General features: G+C 45.4%; 1 protein-coding gene across 8 annotated transcripts in view; it reads left to right on the top strand.

Moving 5' to 3' along the window:
* Nucleotides 1–18,466, top strand: part of LOC137357314 (chloride channel protein ClC-Kb-like) — a 198,504-nt gene that overhangs the window by 148,202 nt on the left and 31,836 nt on the right. For 6 of the 8 annotated variants that reach the window (XM_068023556.1, XM_068023563.1, XM_068023561.1 and 3 more), the window contains 11 exons: nt 31–115; nt 585–686; nt 4,524–4,608; nt 6,540–6,719; nt 8,912–8,981; nt 10,336–10,446; nt 12,090–12,303; nt 13,430–13,563; nt 15,108–15,244; nt 15,982–16,015; nt 17,913–17,977. In XM_068023556.1, the coding sequence (XP_067879657.1) occupies nt 31–115; nt 585–686; nt 4,524–4,608; nt 6,540–6,719; nt 8,912–8,981; nt 10,336–10,446; nt 12,090–12,303; nt 13,430–13,563; nt 15,108–15,244; nt 15,982–16,015; nt 17,913–17,977 (1,217 nt within the window). The remainder of the gene's footprint in view (nt 1–30; nt 116–584; nt 687–4,523; nt 4,609–6,539; nt 6,720–8,911; nt 8,982–10,335; nt 10,447–12,089; nt 12,304–13,429; nt 13,564–15,107; nt 15,245–15,981; nt 16,016–17,912; nt 17,978–18,466) is intronic. The other 2 variants (XM_068023560.1, XM_068023562.1) reach the window with 2 other exon arrangements.

The raw sequence follows: 18,466 nt of genomic DNA, 5'->3' as shown, positions 1-18,466 counted from the left end.
TTGACTGACTCTTCATTATTATTCCTTCAGAAACAGTCGCTGTGCTGTTCACCACCAACTGGAAGGTGGAGTTCCCTTTTGACCTACCAGAGTTCCTTTCCTTCGCCATTCTTGGGTAAGTCAGAAAAATATTCACTCTTTAGAAGGAAGGAAAGAACTTGCATCTATAGGATCTTTTATGTCCACCTGAGTGGGCCTTGATTTAATGCCTCATCTGAAAGACGGCACCTCTGATCGTGCAGCAGTCCCTCAGTTCTGCATTGGGAGTTTCAGTGTAGATTACACATCAAAATCCCTGGAGTGGGGCCTGAACCCAGAAACTTCCAAGGCAGAGTTGGAGTCGGGTGAGGACAGAATTGGGCTCAACTGTGATGCTGCCCACAGTTAAGCAACCTGCTGACGCTACCGGCCAAGGTTCACGCATGAACATATCTTGGGTAAGGTCGTGGCGAGTGCGTGACCCCTGAACATGGAGTTGACATCTTTAGTACCATGGGGGAGGAATTTGGAGAGAAAATTGGAATGAATAAAGCAAAGCTAAAATTCTCATGCCATGCATAACCTCCTTTCTCAACCCTTCCCAGGGTTGTCTGCGGATGTCTGTGCTGTGTTTACCTGTTTTGCCACCGGAACCTCACGATATTTATGACCAACCACAAAAAGATCTCCAAATTCATGGCTGACAAGTAAGTATAACAAGTAGTATTCCAGAGAAAAGAACGGGGTCATTTACACAGCGTTGAAGCAATATGCTATCACTTCTTGTACGCAGTCCTCCTCCCCATATCCTTTCTGTGCTGAAACCAAAGAGATAGAGCTTACATTTAATAGAGTGCCTTTCATAACCATGGGACACCTCAAACTGCTTCACAACCAGTGGAGTATTTCTGAATTGTAGAATACCACTGAATTTACAGCACAGAAACAAGCCATTCATCCCAACTGGTCTGTGTTGGAGCCTCCTTCCATCTTACTTCCTCTCACCATACAAGTATGTTCATAGTATGATTAGAACAAGTTATTATGAAAGGGAAATTCTGTTTGACTAATTTATTCGGGTTTTTTGAGGATATAACTAGTAGGGTGGATAAAAGAGAACCACTAGATGTAGTATACTTGAATTTCCAAAAGGCATTCGATATGGTGCCACATAAAAGGTTAATACGCAAGATAAGGGCTCATGGAGTTGGGGAGATATATTAGTATGGATAGAGGATTGGTTAATGGACAGGAAGCAGAAAGTAGGGATAAAGGGGGCATTTTCAAGTTGGCAGGCAGTGAATAGTGGAGTGCCGCAAGGATTAGTGCTGGGGCCTCAGCTATTTACATCTATATTAATGACTTAGACAAAGAGATAGAGAGTAATGTATCTAAGTTAGCTGATGCTATAAAGCTAGGCGGAATGCAAGCTGTGAGGAGAACACAAAGAGGCTGCCAAGAGATATAGACAGGTTAAGTGAGGTGGCAGATGGAGTATAATGTGGGGCAGTGTGAGATTATTCACTTTGGTCGTAAGAATAGAAAAGCAGAATATGTTTTAAAAGGCATGAAACTTGTAAATGTTGATGTTCAGAGAGACTTGGGTGTACTCGTACAAGGAACACAAAAAGTTAGCCTGCAGGTACAGCAAGCAATTTGGAAAGCAAATGGCATGTTGGCCTTTATTGCAAGGGGATTGGAGTACAAGAATAAAGAAGTCCTGCTACAATTGTACGGGGCTTTGTTGAGACCACACCTGGAGTACTGTGTGCAATTTTGGTCTCCATATTTAAGAAAGGATATATTTGCATTGGGGGTTAGTTAGCTTAGATGGCTAGAGTGTGATGCAGAAAGATACACAGATTGGGTTCAATCCCCACACCGGCTATGGTAGTTCATGGGTCTTCACCTTGCCCCAGCTTGAGGAGTGGTGCCCCCCCAAACTATACATTACCAACTGTCTTTCTTTCTAATGGAGAGAGTTGCCTTTGGTCATTTGGGACTATGGCAAGAACAACAAATCTTGCACTGGAGGCTGTACAGTTCTCCAGATCAGTCCCTGGGATGAGAGGATTGTCCTATATGAGAGGCAGAGTAAATTGGCTCTATATTTTCTGGAGTTTAGAAGAATGAGAGGTGATCTCATTGAAACATTCAAGATATTGAAGGGTAGCTACTGAAACGATGTTTCCCCTGGCTGGGGAATCTAGGGGGGCACGGTTTTAGGATAAGAGGCCAATCATTTCGGACTGAAATGAGGAGAAATTTCTTCAAAGGGTTGTGAATCTTTGGAATTCTCTACCCCAGCGAGTTGTGAATGCGCCATCATTGGATATATTTAAGGTTGAGACGGACAGATTTTTGGTCTCTCAGAGATTCAAGGGATATGGGGAGGGGGTGGGGAAGTGGAGTCGAAGTCCAAGATCAGCCATGATCATATCGAATGGCGGAGCGGGCTCAACAGGCTGTACGATCTACTCCTGCTCATATTTCTTATGTTCTTATGACCTTCTATTCCTTTCTCCCTCATGTGCTTATCTAGCTTTCTCTTAAATGCACCTATGCTATAGGTTTCAACCACTCCACATGGTCGTGAATTCCACTTTCTCACTAAGTAACTAAGCAGTAGTGTAGTCACTGTTGTAATGTCGGGAAACACCTGGATTATGTGCCCCAATTGGAGTGGGGTTTAAAGCCACAACTTTCTAAACTCAGAGATGAGAGTGGGTATCACTGAGCCACTGCCAACATCCTTTTAATACACCTTTTCGATCAAACTCATTTTCTGTCTTCACCTCTCTTTTCACAATCAGCAGTCCTTTGAAATCCAACCCAACATCACTCAGTGAATTCATTGTTGACTTGTCTTATCACTACCCTGCGGGATTTGTTTCAGCCCAGACAATTGGGGTCCCTCTGTCTGCTAGATTTGAGGTTCTTACGTAAAATGAGTTTGTGACAATCTTGATTCAAGCCATTGTTGCACAAAACTATCAGTAATTCGGCATTAAACTGCCACTCTCACTCAGAGGCCACAGGGATGCTTAGCGGAACCGTAGCACAGCACAGGAGTTATTCTGACAATGAGTCTTACCTGCTTCTTTGTTATCTTCTGAGTATGGGTTAGTGGAGTCTAACGATTAACGACAAATGATGACAAACCACTTACTGGACGGTATGTGGGATGATCACCACAATCTGCATCACTTTAGTAAGCAGGAGGGTAACATATCAATAGACCACTCTGTATGGGCTAAATTCTCAGTCGGATTTATTTATAGATAAAATTATATATAATAGCAGAAAGATTGGCAAAATGCAATTTAGCAGAAAAATCAAACTGCCAGTAATACAAACAGATGGGCTATTTAAAAGTAGCATTAGAAAACAGCATCCATAATTGTCACATGTCCTCTCAACCTCCTCTTACACAGTCTCTGATGAAAAGTGACATAAAATGACTTCCCAAAAAAATTCCTACTGCCCTTTATACAAATGAAACAAGATAAATAGAAAACCGAAGAATATAGGAAACCTGTGTTTTTTCCTTCCGATATTGTTTTGAGGAAATTTTATCTGAGCACAATCAAATCACAATGTGATAATGGTTCAAGATATATGTCTCTTCTCAGGTGATGTTCACACCCTCCCAGTTATATTGGTTCTCAATGCCTGATATGAGAGATTATATTTTGAGATGTCTAATGCCATGCAACAACAAGCAAGAGGAACGCATGTAAAAAGACAACAGGTTCTGATTTAAGCATAGATGGAAAAGGCAATGAAAACACATTTGGTGCAGACGACCACATTAAATTGGAGAATAAAGGGGCCCTCACATAAACTTCCCAGAGATGCAACTGGTTATCCAGATTTACCCCAGTATCTAAAATCATATAAAATATAGACAATTGTTGGGGCACGATAGAGGGAACTTTGCTCTGCATCTGGCTATATTGTACCCAACCTGGCAGTGCCCAGTGCTGACAACAGGTGCAAAAAAAGCAGTAAAGCGATTGATTTATTAACACGGGCATCCCTCAATCTTGATAAGCACAGAAACAAAATATGGGTTCAAACTCCAAAACTTAGGGTCAGAGTCCAGGCTGATGCTGTAATGTGCTGGTAGGATGCTGAGAGGTTGCTTCCCCTGGCTGGATTGTCCAGAACTAGGGGTCATAGTCTTAGCATAAGGGGACGGACATTTAGGACGGAGATGAGGAGAAATGTCTTCACTCAGAAGGTTGTGAATCTTTGATGCTCAGTCATTTGTATTCAAGGCTGAGGTCGATAGATTTTTGGACTCTAGTGGAATCAAGGGATATGGGGATCGGATGGGAAAGTGGATTTGAGGTAAAAGATTAGCTATGAATGACCTAGCAGGCTCGAGGGGTCGTATGGCCTACTTCTGCTCCTATTACTTACATTCTCTTGTAGATGCCGTCTTTTGGTTGAGACATTACAACTAAACCTCACCTGCCTGTCCAGGTGAGTGTGAGAAGATTGATGTCTTAAATTAGAAACCAGTATTTTTGTTTTTGCAGCAAGATTCTGTTTGCAGGATTCGTGGCTCTTGTACTGGCAAGTGTAACCTTTCCTCACGGAGTGGGACAGTACATCGGTTCAAGGGTAAGTAGTGAATGCTCCCCCAGCACTGTTCGAATGTAGTATGAGAACCCAGTGCAAGATAGAAGCATTAATCAAGGCCAAACCCAGATGACCTAACCCAGTGCAAGCTTACGCCTCAGTAGGTTGAAGAACCCCCCCCCCCCCCCATGACCAATTTTTCATCCACCCTCGCTCCTCTCAGTTCAGGCACCAATGCTGGTCACACACGGGGTTGTCAGCCTTTTCAGTTTGCCCCGGTGTCTCCAGGAATTAAATATTAATCTCCTGTGAGCAACTCAGGAGAAGAATCACAGGACCATGAAAACGAAATGTGTGCTGTTTTCATATCCTTTGAACAGTTCTGTCTATTCGTTGTAAGAGTATTGGACATGAGGGGAGAAAAGGGAGTTTGATGGGCAGGGTGGTTGGAGACCTGAGGTCATGTGATATAATCTCCTGGAGTACGTCCAACCAGAGCTGTCAACCCCTGATCACGCAATGCTGAAAACAAGCCCAGACTAACCTCTAGGCCTTTGCGGACAAACTCTTCATCACTAATAACAAGATGAATTGTTAGGGTTACTCCAGATCCACAGCAATGTGGTTGACTCTTAACTGCACCCTGAAATGATCCAGAAAGCCACTTAGTTGTACTCCAGAAGATGGCTCACCACCGTCTTCTCAAGAGCAATTAGTAAATGCTGGCCTTGCCAGTGACACCCACATCCCATGAATGAATAATCAAAAATAATTGCCAGACTGGCTTAGATATCAGGTGATCTATCCCTCCATTCACTGCTGTTTGTCATTGTTTCCAGTAATGTTAGTAAATGGGGTGGGGACAGCACCACCCAGAGTTCTGGCTGATCAATTAACTCCTGGGTGTCCAGGAGCAACCGAGGATTGAGTGGGGCTGCTGGGTTCTTATTCTAAAGAATAGGTAACATAAGAATGTTTAGGGTAACAAAAAGGCCGAAGAGTTTTACCTCAATCATTTAATGAAAAAAAAAGAGGTAAAATATCAGTAACCGTCATGAGGTAGAATTTTCACGGGGTTTCTCTCTCTGTAGCACTAACTCACCTCCTGTGGGATTGCTCACAAATAATCTGGAGTGCATGTGTAATGTTTTAAAGCTGCTTAACCTGGGCTGAGCCTAAGCCACTGTTCAGGATCTTCTTGTGGGGGCGTAAGTCCTGAAGATCAATCACAAGTCTATTGGTTTTGGCGAGGGAGATCTGCAGAACGCCAGGTACTTGTCAGTTATTTGCTCCAAATCAATCTGCATCAGAAATGAACTGGTAATTGACCGCAGCAGGAAATTACAGCGTTTCTTCCTTTGTTAAATTAATTTTTAGACGTAAGTTATATACTTTTTGACACTGGAAGTGCGATGATCTCAATCAAAACTTTTATACAGACTCATGGATCCGCTGTAAGACTGCACGTGGGGTGTTAAGGATTGGAATTTCCTTGAAACTGGCTCCGTCAGCCGCCATTCATTTGCCGGAATTGCCTGCCACTGAAGTTTTGGCGGTGGAGTGAGAGACGGTCCAAGGTCACTCGGTGAAGCGGAGATCGAGGGCAGTGGATAATTGGACCGGATATAATTCAGTCCCCATTCAATCTTCATACACTCTGTCCTTTTCTGTACGATTTCTATGCCCCCATTTACAAGAGGATCTGCCTCGGTAAACTTGTGATGCTGCTTACTCCTCCAGCCAATAGTAGTGCTGCAGTGTCACCGCTGGGTTGGCATAACTTACAGTACAACAGGTTTACATAGGCGCTCTCCATTATAAGCATGGATGGAGGAATATTTGATAGCAAATGTTGATCGGATGTACGCCGGGTGTCAGATCTTTAATATATTATAAATACGGGTAGATTCAGTCGAAATTTAGGCATGCCTGAAGTTATCTCTCTGTTTTAAGCACAAATCCTTCGGTCACAGCTCTCCATGAAGGAACACCTGGAAACGTTTTTTGATAACCGTACCTGGGGGACTGATGAGCAGATGCTGGAGAACAACACCAGGCAGCCTCCTGCCCCAACCTACAACGCCAACTGGCTTCAGTGGACCCACATGAGGCTTTCCTCTCTGGAAATGTTGACTTTCTTCATAATACTAAAGGTAATTGTTTCGGCTTAAAATGCAAGTCAGAAAGCGCGAGCGTTGGAGTTGATGGGAGCCAAGGAACGCCCTGCCCTGTTTTTCTTTCATTACTTGTTCTTGGGATGTGGGTGATTCTGGCAAGGCTAGCGTTCATTACCTGTCCCCAGTTGCTCTGAGACGATGGTAGCGGGCCTCCTCCTTGGAGCATGAGTAGTCCTTGCGGTGAAGGTGCTCCACAAAGGTGTTCAGGTAGGAAATTGGCATTGAGCCAAGGGGGAGCTTAGCACAATGCTTTTCTTCTCAGAAGCTTTAAAAGTCCAAATAGCTCAAAAGAACGTTCTCGGATAAGCACAACCATGGCTTTGATCGTGATTCTGCTGAAGTATTCGATCCCCTGCATCCAGTTCAGAGAAGCATAGAATTTTATAACACAGAAGGAGGCCATTCGGCCCATCATGCCTGTTCCAGCTCTTTGAAAGAGCTATTCAATTGGTCCCATTGCCCCTGCTCTTTCCCCACACCCCTGCAAAATTTTTGCGCCTTCAAATATCTATCAAATTCCCTTTTGAAAGTTCCTGTTGAATCTGCTTCCACCGCCCTTTCGGGCAGCGCGTTCCAGATCACAACAACTCGCTGCGTAAAAAAAAAAATACATTCTCCTCATCTCCCCTCTGGTTCTTTCGTCGATTATCCTAAATCTCTGTCCTCTGGTGACCGACCCTCCTGCCACTGCAAACAGTTTCTCCCTATCTGCTCTGTCAAAACCCGTATGATTCTAAACACCCCTTTTTAAATCTTCATGATTCTAAACACCCCTTTTAAATCTTCCCTGAATCCTTTCTGTTCCAAGGGGAACAATCCCAGCTACTCCAGTCTCTACACATACTTGGAAGTCACTCAGTCTTGGCACCATTCCAGTAAAATCTCCCCTGCACCCCTTTCAAGGCCTTGATATCCTTCCTAAAGTGTGCTCAGCACTGGACACAATCTGCCTGAGGCCTAAGTAGTGATTTGTGAGGGTTTGGAATAAACCTTTCAAGTTACTTTCTTTTAAAGCTGCCTGTATCCCTGCCAACCCTCCTATTCAGAATGGCCACAGTTGTGAACCTTGCCGAAATGTGAGCGGTGAAGTCACCTTCCAAACCTTGGCCAATCTGCAAACCTTCTTCGCCAAACAGCAATTAAACTCTGACTGATCCCCCCTCAGCAGAAGAATAATACTTCTGTGCATTGCATGCTGCAAGACTCCTGTCCTCAAGAACTGGCCACCAGCCTGTTATTGGTGTGAGTGACACCTCATCAAAGAGCCAGTTATGTTCAGGGTAGCGAGGCTGGGCAGATGGCACCCTCACCTTCCATGAAAGATTCTCAAGTTCAAGTCATGCAATGTTCTACACCAAAAACCTGTATATAAAAAAAAACTGTATTTATACTGTGCCTTTTGTGACCTCAGGGCATCGCACTTTTTGAAGTGCAGCCACTGTTGTAATGTACGAAGCATGGCTGCCAATTTGTGCACAGTAAGCTCCCACAAACAGCAATGAGATAAATGAGCAGAAAATCTGGCACAGCCGCCGATGGTGGTGTTGATTGACAGGGGCGGCACAGTGGCGCAGTGGTTAGCACCGTAGCCTCACAGCTCCAGCGACCCGGGTTCAATTCTGGGTACTGCCTGTGTGGAGTTTGCAAGTTCTCCCTGTGTCTGCGTGGGTTTCCTCCGGGTGCTCCGGTTTCCTCCCACATGCCAAAGACTTGCAGGTTGATAGGTAAATTGGCCATTATAAATTGCCCCTAGTATAGGTAGGTGGTAGGGAAATATAGGGACAGGTGTGGATGTGGTAGGAATGTGGGATTAGTGTAGGATTAGTATAAATGGGTGGTTGATGGTTGGCACAGACTCGGTGGGCCGAAGGGCCTGTTTCAGTGCTGTATCTCTAAACTAAATAAACGTTAGCCAGGAAGCCTGGGGAGAACTCCCCTTGGAATAGTTTATATCCACCTGAGAGGGCAGGTTTACTCGCCCCAAAAAACAGCACCTATGATAATGCAGCATTCCCTCAGTGGGTGTATCAGCCAAGATTATGCACACAAGTATCTGAAGTGGGACTTGAATCCATAGTCTTCTGACTCAGAGGTGAGACAGCAACGACTGACACCTGATGGGGAAAGTGAAGCTTAGCGTCCTTATTATTTCTGTTTTCTCCCATCAGTTCTTCATGTTGCTGTTGGCCACGACGATGGTTGTTCCTGCAGGTTACTTCCTACCCGTGTTTGTTTACGGTAAGCACTCAAAACAATGAACCTTTATGAAGTAAAGTGCTTCCCTGTGCAAACTGTAAGCAGACGAGACCAGTTTCAGACTAGAACCTGCATCTTCTTCTCTTTGCCACAATGAGTTAGTGTAGCCCAGGCCTAAAGATTAACCCCGATTGCAGTAAATTACTCATTAGATTTCGAGTACCATGCCCACCTAAACACCTGCCAATCTGGAATCACGATGCTACAACAGGCTAAAACTACTAATCAGATTTGTGTGCAATTAATTTAGAGAAATGAAGATATATAAGGTAATTTTCTGAGTGCTTTCTGAAAATGTAGAGAGAGTTTTTCTCTGTATCTAACCTGTTTTTTTTTTCTTTTCAGCAGGGGGCACTTTTCTGAGGTTAGCACTGAGGCTAATTTTGACAGTGTAGTGGGAGCTTTACTCTGTATCTAACCCCGTCCTGTACCTGCCCCGGGAGTGTTTGATGGGGACAGTGTAGTGGGAGCTTTACTCTGTATCTAACCCCCGTGCTGTACTTGCCCCGGGAGTGTTTGATGGGGACAGTGTAGAGGGAGCTTTACTCTGTATCTAACCACCGTGCTGTACTTGCCCCGGGAGTGTTTGATGGGGACAGTGTAGAGGGAGCTTTACTCTGTATCTAACCCCCGTGCTGTACCTGCCCCGGGAGTGTTTGATGGGGACAGTGTAAAGGGAGCTTTACTCTGTATCTAACCCCCGTGCTGTACCTGCCCCGGGAGTGTTTGATGAGGACAGTGTATAGGGAGCTTTACTCTGTAACTAACCACGTCCTGTACCTGTCCCGGGAGTGTTTGATGGGGACAGTGTAAAGGGAGCTTTACTCTGTATCTCACCCGTGCTGTACCTGTCCTGGGAGTGTTTGATGCGGACAGTGTAAAGGGAGCTTTACTCTGTAACTAACCACGTCCTGTACCTGTCCCGGGAGTGTTTGATGGGGACAGTGTAGAGGGAGCTTTACTCTGTATCTAACCCCCATGCTGTACCTGCCCCGGGAGTGTTTGATGAGGACAGTGTATAGGGAGCTTTACTCTGTAACTAACCACGTCCTGTACCTGTCCCGGGAGTGTTTGATGGGGACAGTGTAAAGGGAGCTTTACTCTGTATCTCACCCGTGCTGTACCTGTCCTGGGAGTGTTTGATGCGGACAGTGTAAAGGGAGCTTTACTCTGTAACTAACCACGTCCTGTACCTGTCCCGGGAGTGTTTGATGGGGACAGTGTAGAGGGAGCTTTACTCTGTATCTAGGCCGTTCTGTACTTGTCCTGGGAGTGTTTGAATGGCTCAGATTCCATTAAAGCAGCAGAGTTTCTAACGCTCTGGCTCCTTCCATAGGTGCTGGGCTTGGGCGGCTGTATGGGGAGATAATGGCAAAGATCTTTCCGGAAGGAATCATTTCAGAAGGAATTCACATCAAAATTACTCCTTCAGGATATGCGTTGGCAGGTGACAGGACACATGTTGTTTTGTACTTTAATTTGCCGATCAGTCGGAGAATCTGTAATCTGTCTCAGTGACCCTGGGCTGATATCACAAATAATGAGCAACTTCAGTAAGGGATGTCATCAGTATCAGTGGCACTGACATCCTTCACCCTTCTTAAACTTGACTCATTCAAAGTTCTGCTGTCCATGTCCTAACTTGCACCAAGTTCCATTCACTTGTCACCCCCGTGCTCACTGACCTACATTGACTCCTAAGCAACGCGTCCATTTTTCAATCTTTCTTGTCTTCAGATTGCTCCAAGTCTTGCCCCTCCCTGTCTCTGTAATCTCCTCCAGCCCCACAACCCTCCGCGATCTCTGTGCTCCTCTAATACTGACCTCTTGAGCATCCCCTCTTTCAATCACTTCACCATTGGCTGCCGTGCCTTCAGCTGCCTGGGCCCTAAGCTCTGGAATTCCCTCCAAAAACCTCTCTACCTCTCTTTTCTCTTTTCAGACATTTCTTTAAACCTGCCTCTTTGACTAAGTTATTGTACACCTGTCTTATTATCTCCTTATAAGACTCGGTGTCAGATTTTGTTTGACGCCCCCTGTAAAGCGCCTTAGAGATATTTTACTACGGTAAAGGCGCTGTGTCAGTCTACATTGTCATCGTTATTGTTTTGTGCACCAGACAATCATCTTGTTACTCTTGTGAGGTGCCAAAGTTACTAACCTGCTTTGATGCTTCTGCAATGCGCAGACTGATTCCGCCTGCAAACCTCACCGTCTGTCAGAGCCAGTCCTCACCCGCATTCATCCATCCCTGAGGGCACTGAGCCAAAGTAGGAAAAAAAGATCCTCCATCTTCAGGATGCCCGAAAGTGCTTAACAATCCATGACTTACTTTTGAAGCGCAGTCACCATGAGAAGTAGTGTTGTGGGTTTGAGCCCCACTCCAGGGACTTGAGCACATGTTTCTGGCTGACTCTTCCAGTGCAGTACTGAGGGAGTGCTGCACGGCCCGGAGGTGCTGTCTTTCAGGTGAGACGCTACACAGAAGCCCCGTCTGCCCTTTCAGGTGGGCGTTAAAGATCCCATGGCATTATTATGACCCTCTTCCCCTGCCGCAATCCCTAAGATTGTAGATCTTCAGCTTGCTGTCTGACAGTTAAACTCGTGTTGTGCATCAGGCACCGGTTAAAGAAACCATTTGATTATCTTCCCTATTGAAGTGAATGGAACTAATTATAGCATGTGGCCTATCACAACTAATAGCCCCAGGTGAAAATTGGAACATCTACCCCATTAGCTCAAAGTCTCGAAGCCAAAAATGGGCTATGCTGTTTTCTGGATTCTCAATGCCCTTCCAACTCTTGCTCGTGAGCCAGTCTGTGCAAGATCCAACTGCCTCTAATCTCTGACAGCAGCGAAACCCTGCAAAACCTTTTCACAGCTCTGTAATCTCATCGCTGCCTCCCATTGACTTCCAGCAGCATTAGCAGCGTCAAAACTCCCGTCACTGTGCATTAAATGCGGGATAATTGCGTCCCGCGTCCAATAAAGAACTTGCGGTGGGAGGGAATCCCGGGTTACCGCTCCGTTCACAGGTGTTTCCAGAGTTGAACTAGCCTCTCTCTTTCCGCGCGTGTGCTCTCGCCGTAGGGGCTGCAGCCTATTCCGGAGCTGTCACCCACACCATCTCCACGGCGGTGCTGGTGTTTGAGCTGACGGGGCAGATGTCCCACATCCTGCCAGTTCTCATCGCCGTGTTGGTAGCCAACGTGATCAGCCAGCGATCCCAGCCGTCCTTCTTCGACGGGATCGTCATTGTGAAGAAGCTGCCCTATCTGCCCAAGCTGACGGTGGGGAAGAGTGGGTAAGGGAAAGAATGAATATAATGGGCCTATGTTTTGAGAGTTTGTGATGCGCCAGCCATGCCTCATTGGGTAGCTCACTCGCCTGTGCGTCAGAATATTGTGGGTTTATCTGGCAATATGAGTGCATAATCCAGACTGACACGCTGCACTGTCGGATGCGCCATCTTTCAAATGAGACATCAGACTGGACCCTACCTGCCCCCTCAGGTGAATGTATATGATTGCACTATTGGAAGAAGAGCTGGGTAGTTCTGCCTGCTGTCTTGGCCATTAAGATGAATATTTGTCCCTCGATTAACATCACTAAAACAGGTGATCTGGTCATTATCCCATTGCTATTTGTGGGAGCTTGCTGTGCACAAATTGGCTGCCATGTTTCCTACTTTACAACAGTGTGAAAAGTACATCATTGGCTGTAAAACTCTTTGTGTTATCCTAAGGTTGTGAAAGACACTGCATAAATGCACGTCTTTCTCTCCAAGCAAACCAAGACAATGACCATCTCCACCAAAAGAGAGTCTAACCAGCACACCGCCACCCCCTCCCCGCCCTGCTTGACTCCCAATACCATGACCAAATTTCCACCATCAACGTCCTGGGGCTCGGCGTTGGCCAGAACCTTAACTGTGCAGTGTTGAAGTGCCATACCTTTTGAACTGACCCCCAAAGTATCTCTACTACAAGGCACAAGTTGGGAGTGTGCTGGAATATGTTCCACTTGCCTGGATGGGTGCAGCTGCAACAGCACTCAAGTATACGTGGCTGTGTTACTGTGAGAGGTATAGCCTGAGCCTGTTCTTAATGAGCATTTAAAGGCAGGTGCACAAAAGAGTGTGCATGTGTGTGTGTTCACACACTTGTCTGTAGATGTTCAGTGAGGACAGGCTCAGGCTTGGCTGTGATGCATCTTACAGTAAAATAGCCAAACACCACTGATCTGTCTAGGCTTACACTAGAAAAATTACCACTTGGCCAAGGTATAGGAGGGTGGAACTGTATCCCTGCGTTAGCCAGTGCTTTGGGAGTGGAGCAGACTAAAGAAAGGAACAAGGGTCAGAGAACAGTTCATGGATGACTGGATTCCCTGCAGATTGGATGCACTGAATGTAAGGCTTCTTATTCCAGTGCCCATGATATCTACGCAGAGGATTTTATGGTGACAGACCTGAAGTATCTAGCAAAGGACTTGAAATACAAAGACATCCGAAATCTGCTGAAGAATACAGATCTGAAACAGTTCCCTCTGGTTGACTCGACAGGTACTTCTGTTTAATTCTGTTTGTGAGACGAGGTACTCTAGGTAGAACAGCCATAGCCATGGCATATTAAAGGGATTCTGTAGTAGTTGATGGGGTCGATCGTGAAAAGGTCAGTGTCTAAATGTTGTGGACCCAATAGCAGTCTATGGGAATTGAAAATTTCAAAAGTGAGATTGATAGATTTTTGTTGGGTAAGGGTGTTGAGGGTTATGGAGCCAAGACGGGTAGATGGAGTTAAGGTACAGATCTGTCACAATCTGGTTGAATGGCGGAGCAGGCTCAGGGGCCTTAACGGCCTCCTGCTGTTCCTAGCTTCCTACGTTTCATCCTTTCTAGCCTCATGCTAGCCTCAGCGAGACTCAATAGAAGTTTCTGTGTTTCCTATGTTGCTTCCTTCCTATGAGAAAGGAATGTTGATTAATGGGCATCGGGCCAGATAGTCTGGTTACAGGAAAGGGTATTTGAGACATGAACAGTGCTGGCTGCAAAATATATCAAGAAGGCATGAGAGTGTAGGCCATGACTGACAGATGTGTTTACTGATGTAGAAAGGACAATGGACAGAGATCGATGGTATGGCACAGGCATGTTTGAAGAAGGGATGTAGGAACGTCATTTGACGTGGTGACGTGTTAGGTAAACATACGCACGTGCTCGCTAAACATAGAACGGGCACACTAATCTAAGTGTCACGTTAGAGCGACGCACTTAATCCTATAAAGATAGGACACACTGGAGCTCCTTGGAGACTTCTATTTAGTCTTGCTGAGGCTAGCATGAGCAGTCAAGACGTTTCGCTTATGACACCCAATGAGTCCATTGCGCGAGTAACTTTTGGTACCAGTCTAATGGGCACGGAATAGGCGGTACCAGTGATTTTATGAATAATGGATATTAATCAGATGTCTCTGTGTTTCCTTGAACTTGTATTAAGGGTTGAAAGAAGTGACAAGCCAATAAACCCAATATTCATGAGCAGGACTACCAACTGAGGAGTAGTGGTCCAGTGAAAGGGGCAGGTTTTGCACAGACTGTCAAACTAGAACCCGTTTTCCTCCCTCTCCCGATTCACAATCCTCCTCCCAAGAATTGGAGAAAATGTATAAAGTAGAGGTGTTTAACCCCCATCCACCAAAATCCATGATTCATGTTTGGGTCTTTAGTTTAAGGTCTCCTAGGGTAGCTGTACATTGCTCTCCAGTGCACAGGGTCGAAGTTAACTACCCTCAAGCCTGCACTACATTACTGTGGATGTGTTCACTCCCGATGCCTCACACAATCAACCACACTCCCCGACATCAATCGCCTGAGTTAACTCTGCCCAGGAAGGGTGAGATATCAGAGGGCTACCATTCCCATGGGCCCCTACCCCAGCAAGAGCTGACGTCTTCAGGAGAGGAGAGGAGCACAGGGGAGGGGAGGAAATATAACCATAAAACCCGAAGAAAACCTTTAAAAATCACCTTGGGAGTGAAGGAACTGCAAGTAGCAGAAGATTGCCCAGGATATAAAGTAAAACATCTATGCTTCCTTTGGTTTTCTAGAATCCAAGGTTCTCCTGGGATCCATTAAGCGCAAAAACCTTGCCAAACTTCTAGCGGAGCAACTTAGTCCGGAGAGAAGGCTGAGGTACATTCTGGAACAATCGAGGCAACCCCCAGAGGCTTTATCAGATCATGAGGTGAGTAGTGGAGCTGAGAGAGAGGGTCTTTTTTTTTCCAAAATGAAGGAAAAACGAGAATGATCATTGTCCCAGAAAGCCCACTCCATTCATGGACTCATCACTGTGTTAAAAGAGCCTCCAAATGAAAGTACTGAGGGATCTGCACGACTGGAGTTTCAGTTGGCTTGCAGTAGAGAGTCCATGCTCCTCCCGTGGAGACTCTCTCTACTTATCTAAGCTCAGAGGCTTAGAGAAAATGGCAAGAGTAACAACCAGGGAACCCCACAAATACGTGCAGGGGTGTTGATGTGTTCCCCATCCAGGAACACCTGACCAAATTAGAACGTGGGCTTTGGGGTGGTCAAGCTCAGCCCCCAGCAACAGGTTCCATTATTGAGTCAACCCTTGGCAGTGCCTTGGAGCACTTGGGAAGAAGGTCATGAGCATGCTGTGATGATTAGGACTTTGGATTCTGAAATCAAAGGGACTTGTTACCTCCTAATGCTGCCGCAATGATGTCTAAATATAGAAAATATTTTGTGGGGGTGTGGGCTTGGTTGAAAAATAAACTTACGAGTCAAAACAAATTCTGAGTTAAAGGGCGTGAAACATCAAATATATGTTATCGCTCCTAAGCAGACAGGGTCTTCACAGTTCCAAATAAAATATATCAAAATGTACTCATGGGTTTCGTGCTGGTCACAGACTTGTATCTAAAACTATTCACATTTATGCTAATGTTTTATTTAATTCAGAATAACTCACCTTCGGACAGAATTGGCTCGGAGGGTGAGTAATGTACATCTGTGTTTGTGCATCGTGCATACCTGCGGATCCAATTGTATCCTTATCTGCGTGCAGGCATGTGTAATTGTGTCGATGTATGTCCAAGTACTTCTGTGTGCAAGTAATTTTGCATACACCTGTATGCGTGTGTATGCTGGCTTTATTTTAGTTTCTTTGTATTTTTGTGTGTGCATATATAAATCTGTCTGTATTTGTGTGCGTGCCTGTGTAGTGTCGTGGTTCTGTGACTGGACTGGTAATCCAGAGGCCCAGGTTAATGTTTTGGAGATGAGCGTTCAAATCCCACCACAGTAGCTGAGGAATATAAGTTCAGTTAAATAAATAAATAAATCTAACATAAAAAGCTACTATCAGTCGTGGTGACCATGAAACTACCAGATTGTCGTAAAAGCCCAACTGGTTCACTGATGACCTTTAGGGAAGGAAATCTGCCATCCTGACCTGGTCTGGCCTACATGTGACTCCAGACCCACAGCAATGTGGCCGACTCTCAGCTGCCATCTGAAATGGCCGAGCAAGCCACTCGGTTATATTCAAGAAGGCGGCTCAGCGCCAACTTCTTTGGGGAAATTAGGGATGGGAAATAAATGCGGGCCTTGCCAGTGATACCCACATCCCGTGAATGAATTTTTAAAAAAAACCCGCCTGCGGATGTGTATATATGTTTGTGTATTGGGTGAGTGTTTAGTTGTGTCTGCTCACTCACATACCACCTACCTGTGCCAGGTTTCTGTAAGTTCTTTCCCTTTAGTTGCGTTTCCCCCATATCTTCTAAAAATTTGTTTTTTTGAAATATTGTCAAAGCTTTTCTGGAATCTGCTTCCCTCCCCCAGTGTTCCAGATTAGACCTTCATGTCCCAACAACCCTCTGTGTACAATGCTCCTCCTAATTCTCCCTTCCTTCCTTTGGTGGTGATCTTAATGCTCTTTACACCCCCGACAGTGGAAATAATTTCTATCTGTTTACCCTCCAGAATTTTCCACGTCTGTCGAGCCTGACTGAAACCTGATTTTCGTGCGATGGGGTGGGAAGGGCGAGAAGAACAGGCTGTGCAGAAGCTAAAAGGACCCCTTTTTCCCATCCTAGAAATGTTTGCAGATAATAATTAAATCACTTATTTAAAGACTCAGAGTCCAGGCAATGTAGAGCCAGGTCTATAGGACACAGATCTGGACCTGTGACAACCCACTTGGCAAGTTCTTCATTGCTGCCTGTTGCAGTATGGAAGCTGGCTACAATTGCACCTGTTCTCTGGACTCTGTGATAGAAACTCAAGATTAGGATGAGGCCATTCTGCCCGTCGAACCTGTTCTGCCATTCAGTTAGATCATAACTCCATTAACCTGCCCTGCTTCTGTGACCCTTAACACCCTTACCCAACAAAAATCTACCAATCTCAGTTTTAACATTTTCAGTTGACCTCCAGCATCCACAGCTTTTTGGGGGAGAGAGTTCCAGATTTCCACTCCCCTTTGTGTGAAGAAGTGCTTCCCGACATCACCCCTTGAACGGCCTGGCTCTAATTTTAAGGTTATGTCCCTTGTTTTGGACTCATCCCACCTCCCCCCACCACCCACCCCGCCAGAGGAAATAGCTTCTCTCTATCAACCTATCAAATGCTTTAATCATTTTAAACACCTCCATTTGATCACCCATTATCCTTTTGTACTTAAAGGAACACAAGCCAACTCTGTGCAACTTCTCTTCATAATATAAGCCTTTTAGCCCCGGGGTCATTCTGGTGAATCTACACTGGACCCACTCCCAAGGCCAATATACCCTTCCTGAGTCTCTTGTGCCTTAGTCTCCTGAATTTAAACACAGTACTAAATGATTACAATGCCCACTCACCTCATGTTCATCGGATTTTATTTTCAGACACCCATCCTCCTGAAACCCAGCAGTTCAACGGAGAAGACAACATCTATATCGAGAATGAAGAGGTAGGACCTCAGATACTTCTCGTCTATCTCCCGCGTTGATTAAAACGTGGACTTTCTCAGCAACCTATCTCCACTAAACCTCCTCAGTGGTTGGAGGGCAGAGGGGGAACGCTAGGGGGCAATTTTCTGGGGATGTTGTTGCTTCATCCCTTCTACCGAGAACTGGTGGTCTCTCAGTAAGGCTCAGCAGATGACCCAAAACGTTGGGTGGACCTAGGACCTTCCCACAGGTCACCTTACATCTATTCCATCACAACCTTATGGAGCAAACCTCCAGCTCCGAATGTTGCCTTACCCTACCCCAGTGCAATGGTGTTCTCTAACACATCATGTAATATATAAACACTGCTGTTGTATGTGTTTCGAGTTCCCTTGTCTATTTTTCCACATATAATAGCTCATTGTTGCCCAATGCCTTGGCCAGTAGCACAGGTGCCTAACTGAGGATCCAGACGTGGCTTTATTGCATTTCTGATTTGCAAATAAAAA

Source organism: Heterodontus francisci, chromosome 48 (genome assembly GCF_036365525.1).
Source record: "Heterodontus francisci isolate sHetFra1 chromosome 48, sHetFra1.hap1, whole genome shotgun sequence".
NCBI lineage: Eukaryota > Metazoa > Chordata > Chondrichthyes > Heterodontiformes > Heterodontidae > Heterodontus > Heterodontus francisci.
Note: the sequence above shows the minus strand (reverse complement) of the source record. Positions and strands in the feature narration are given on the sequence as shown.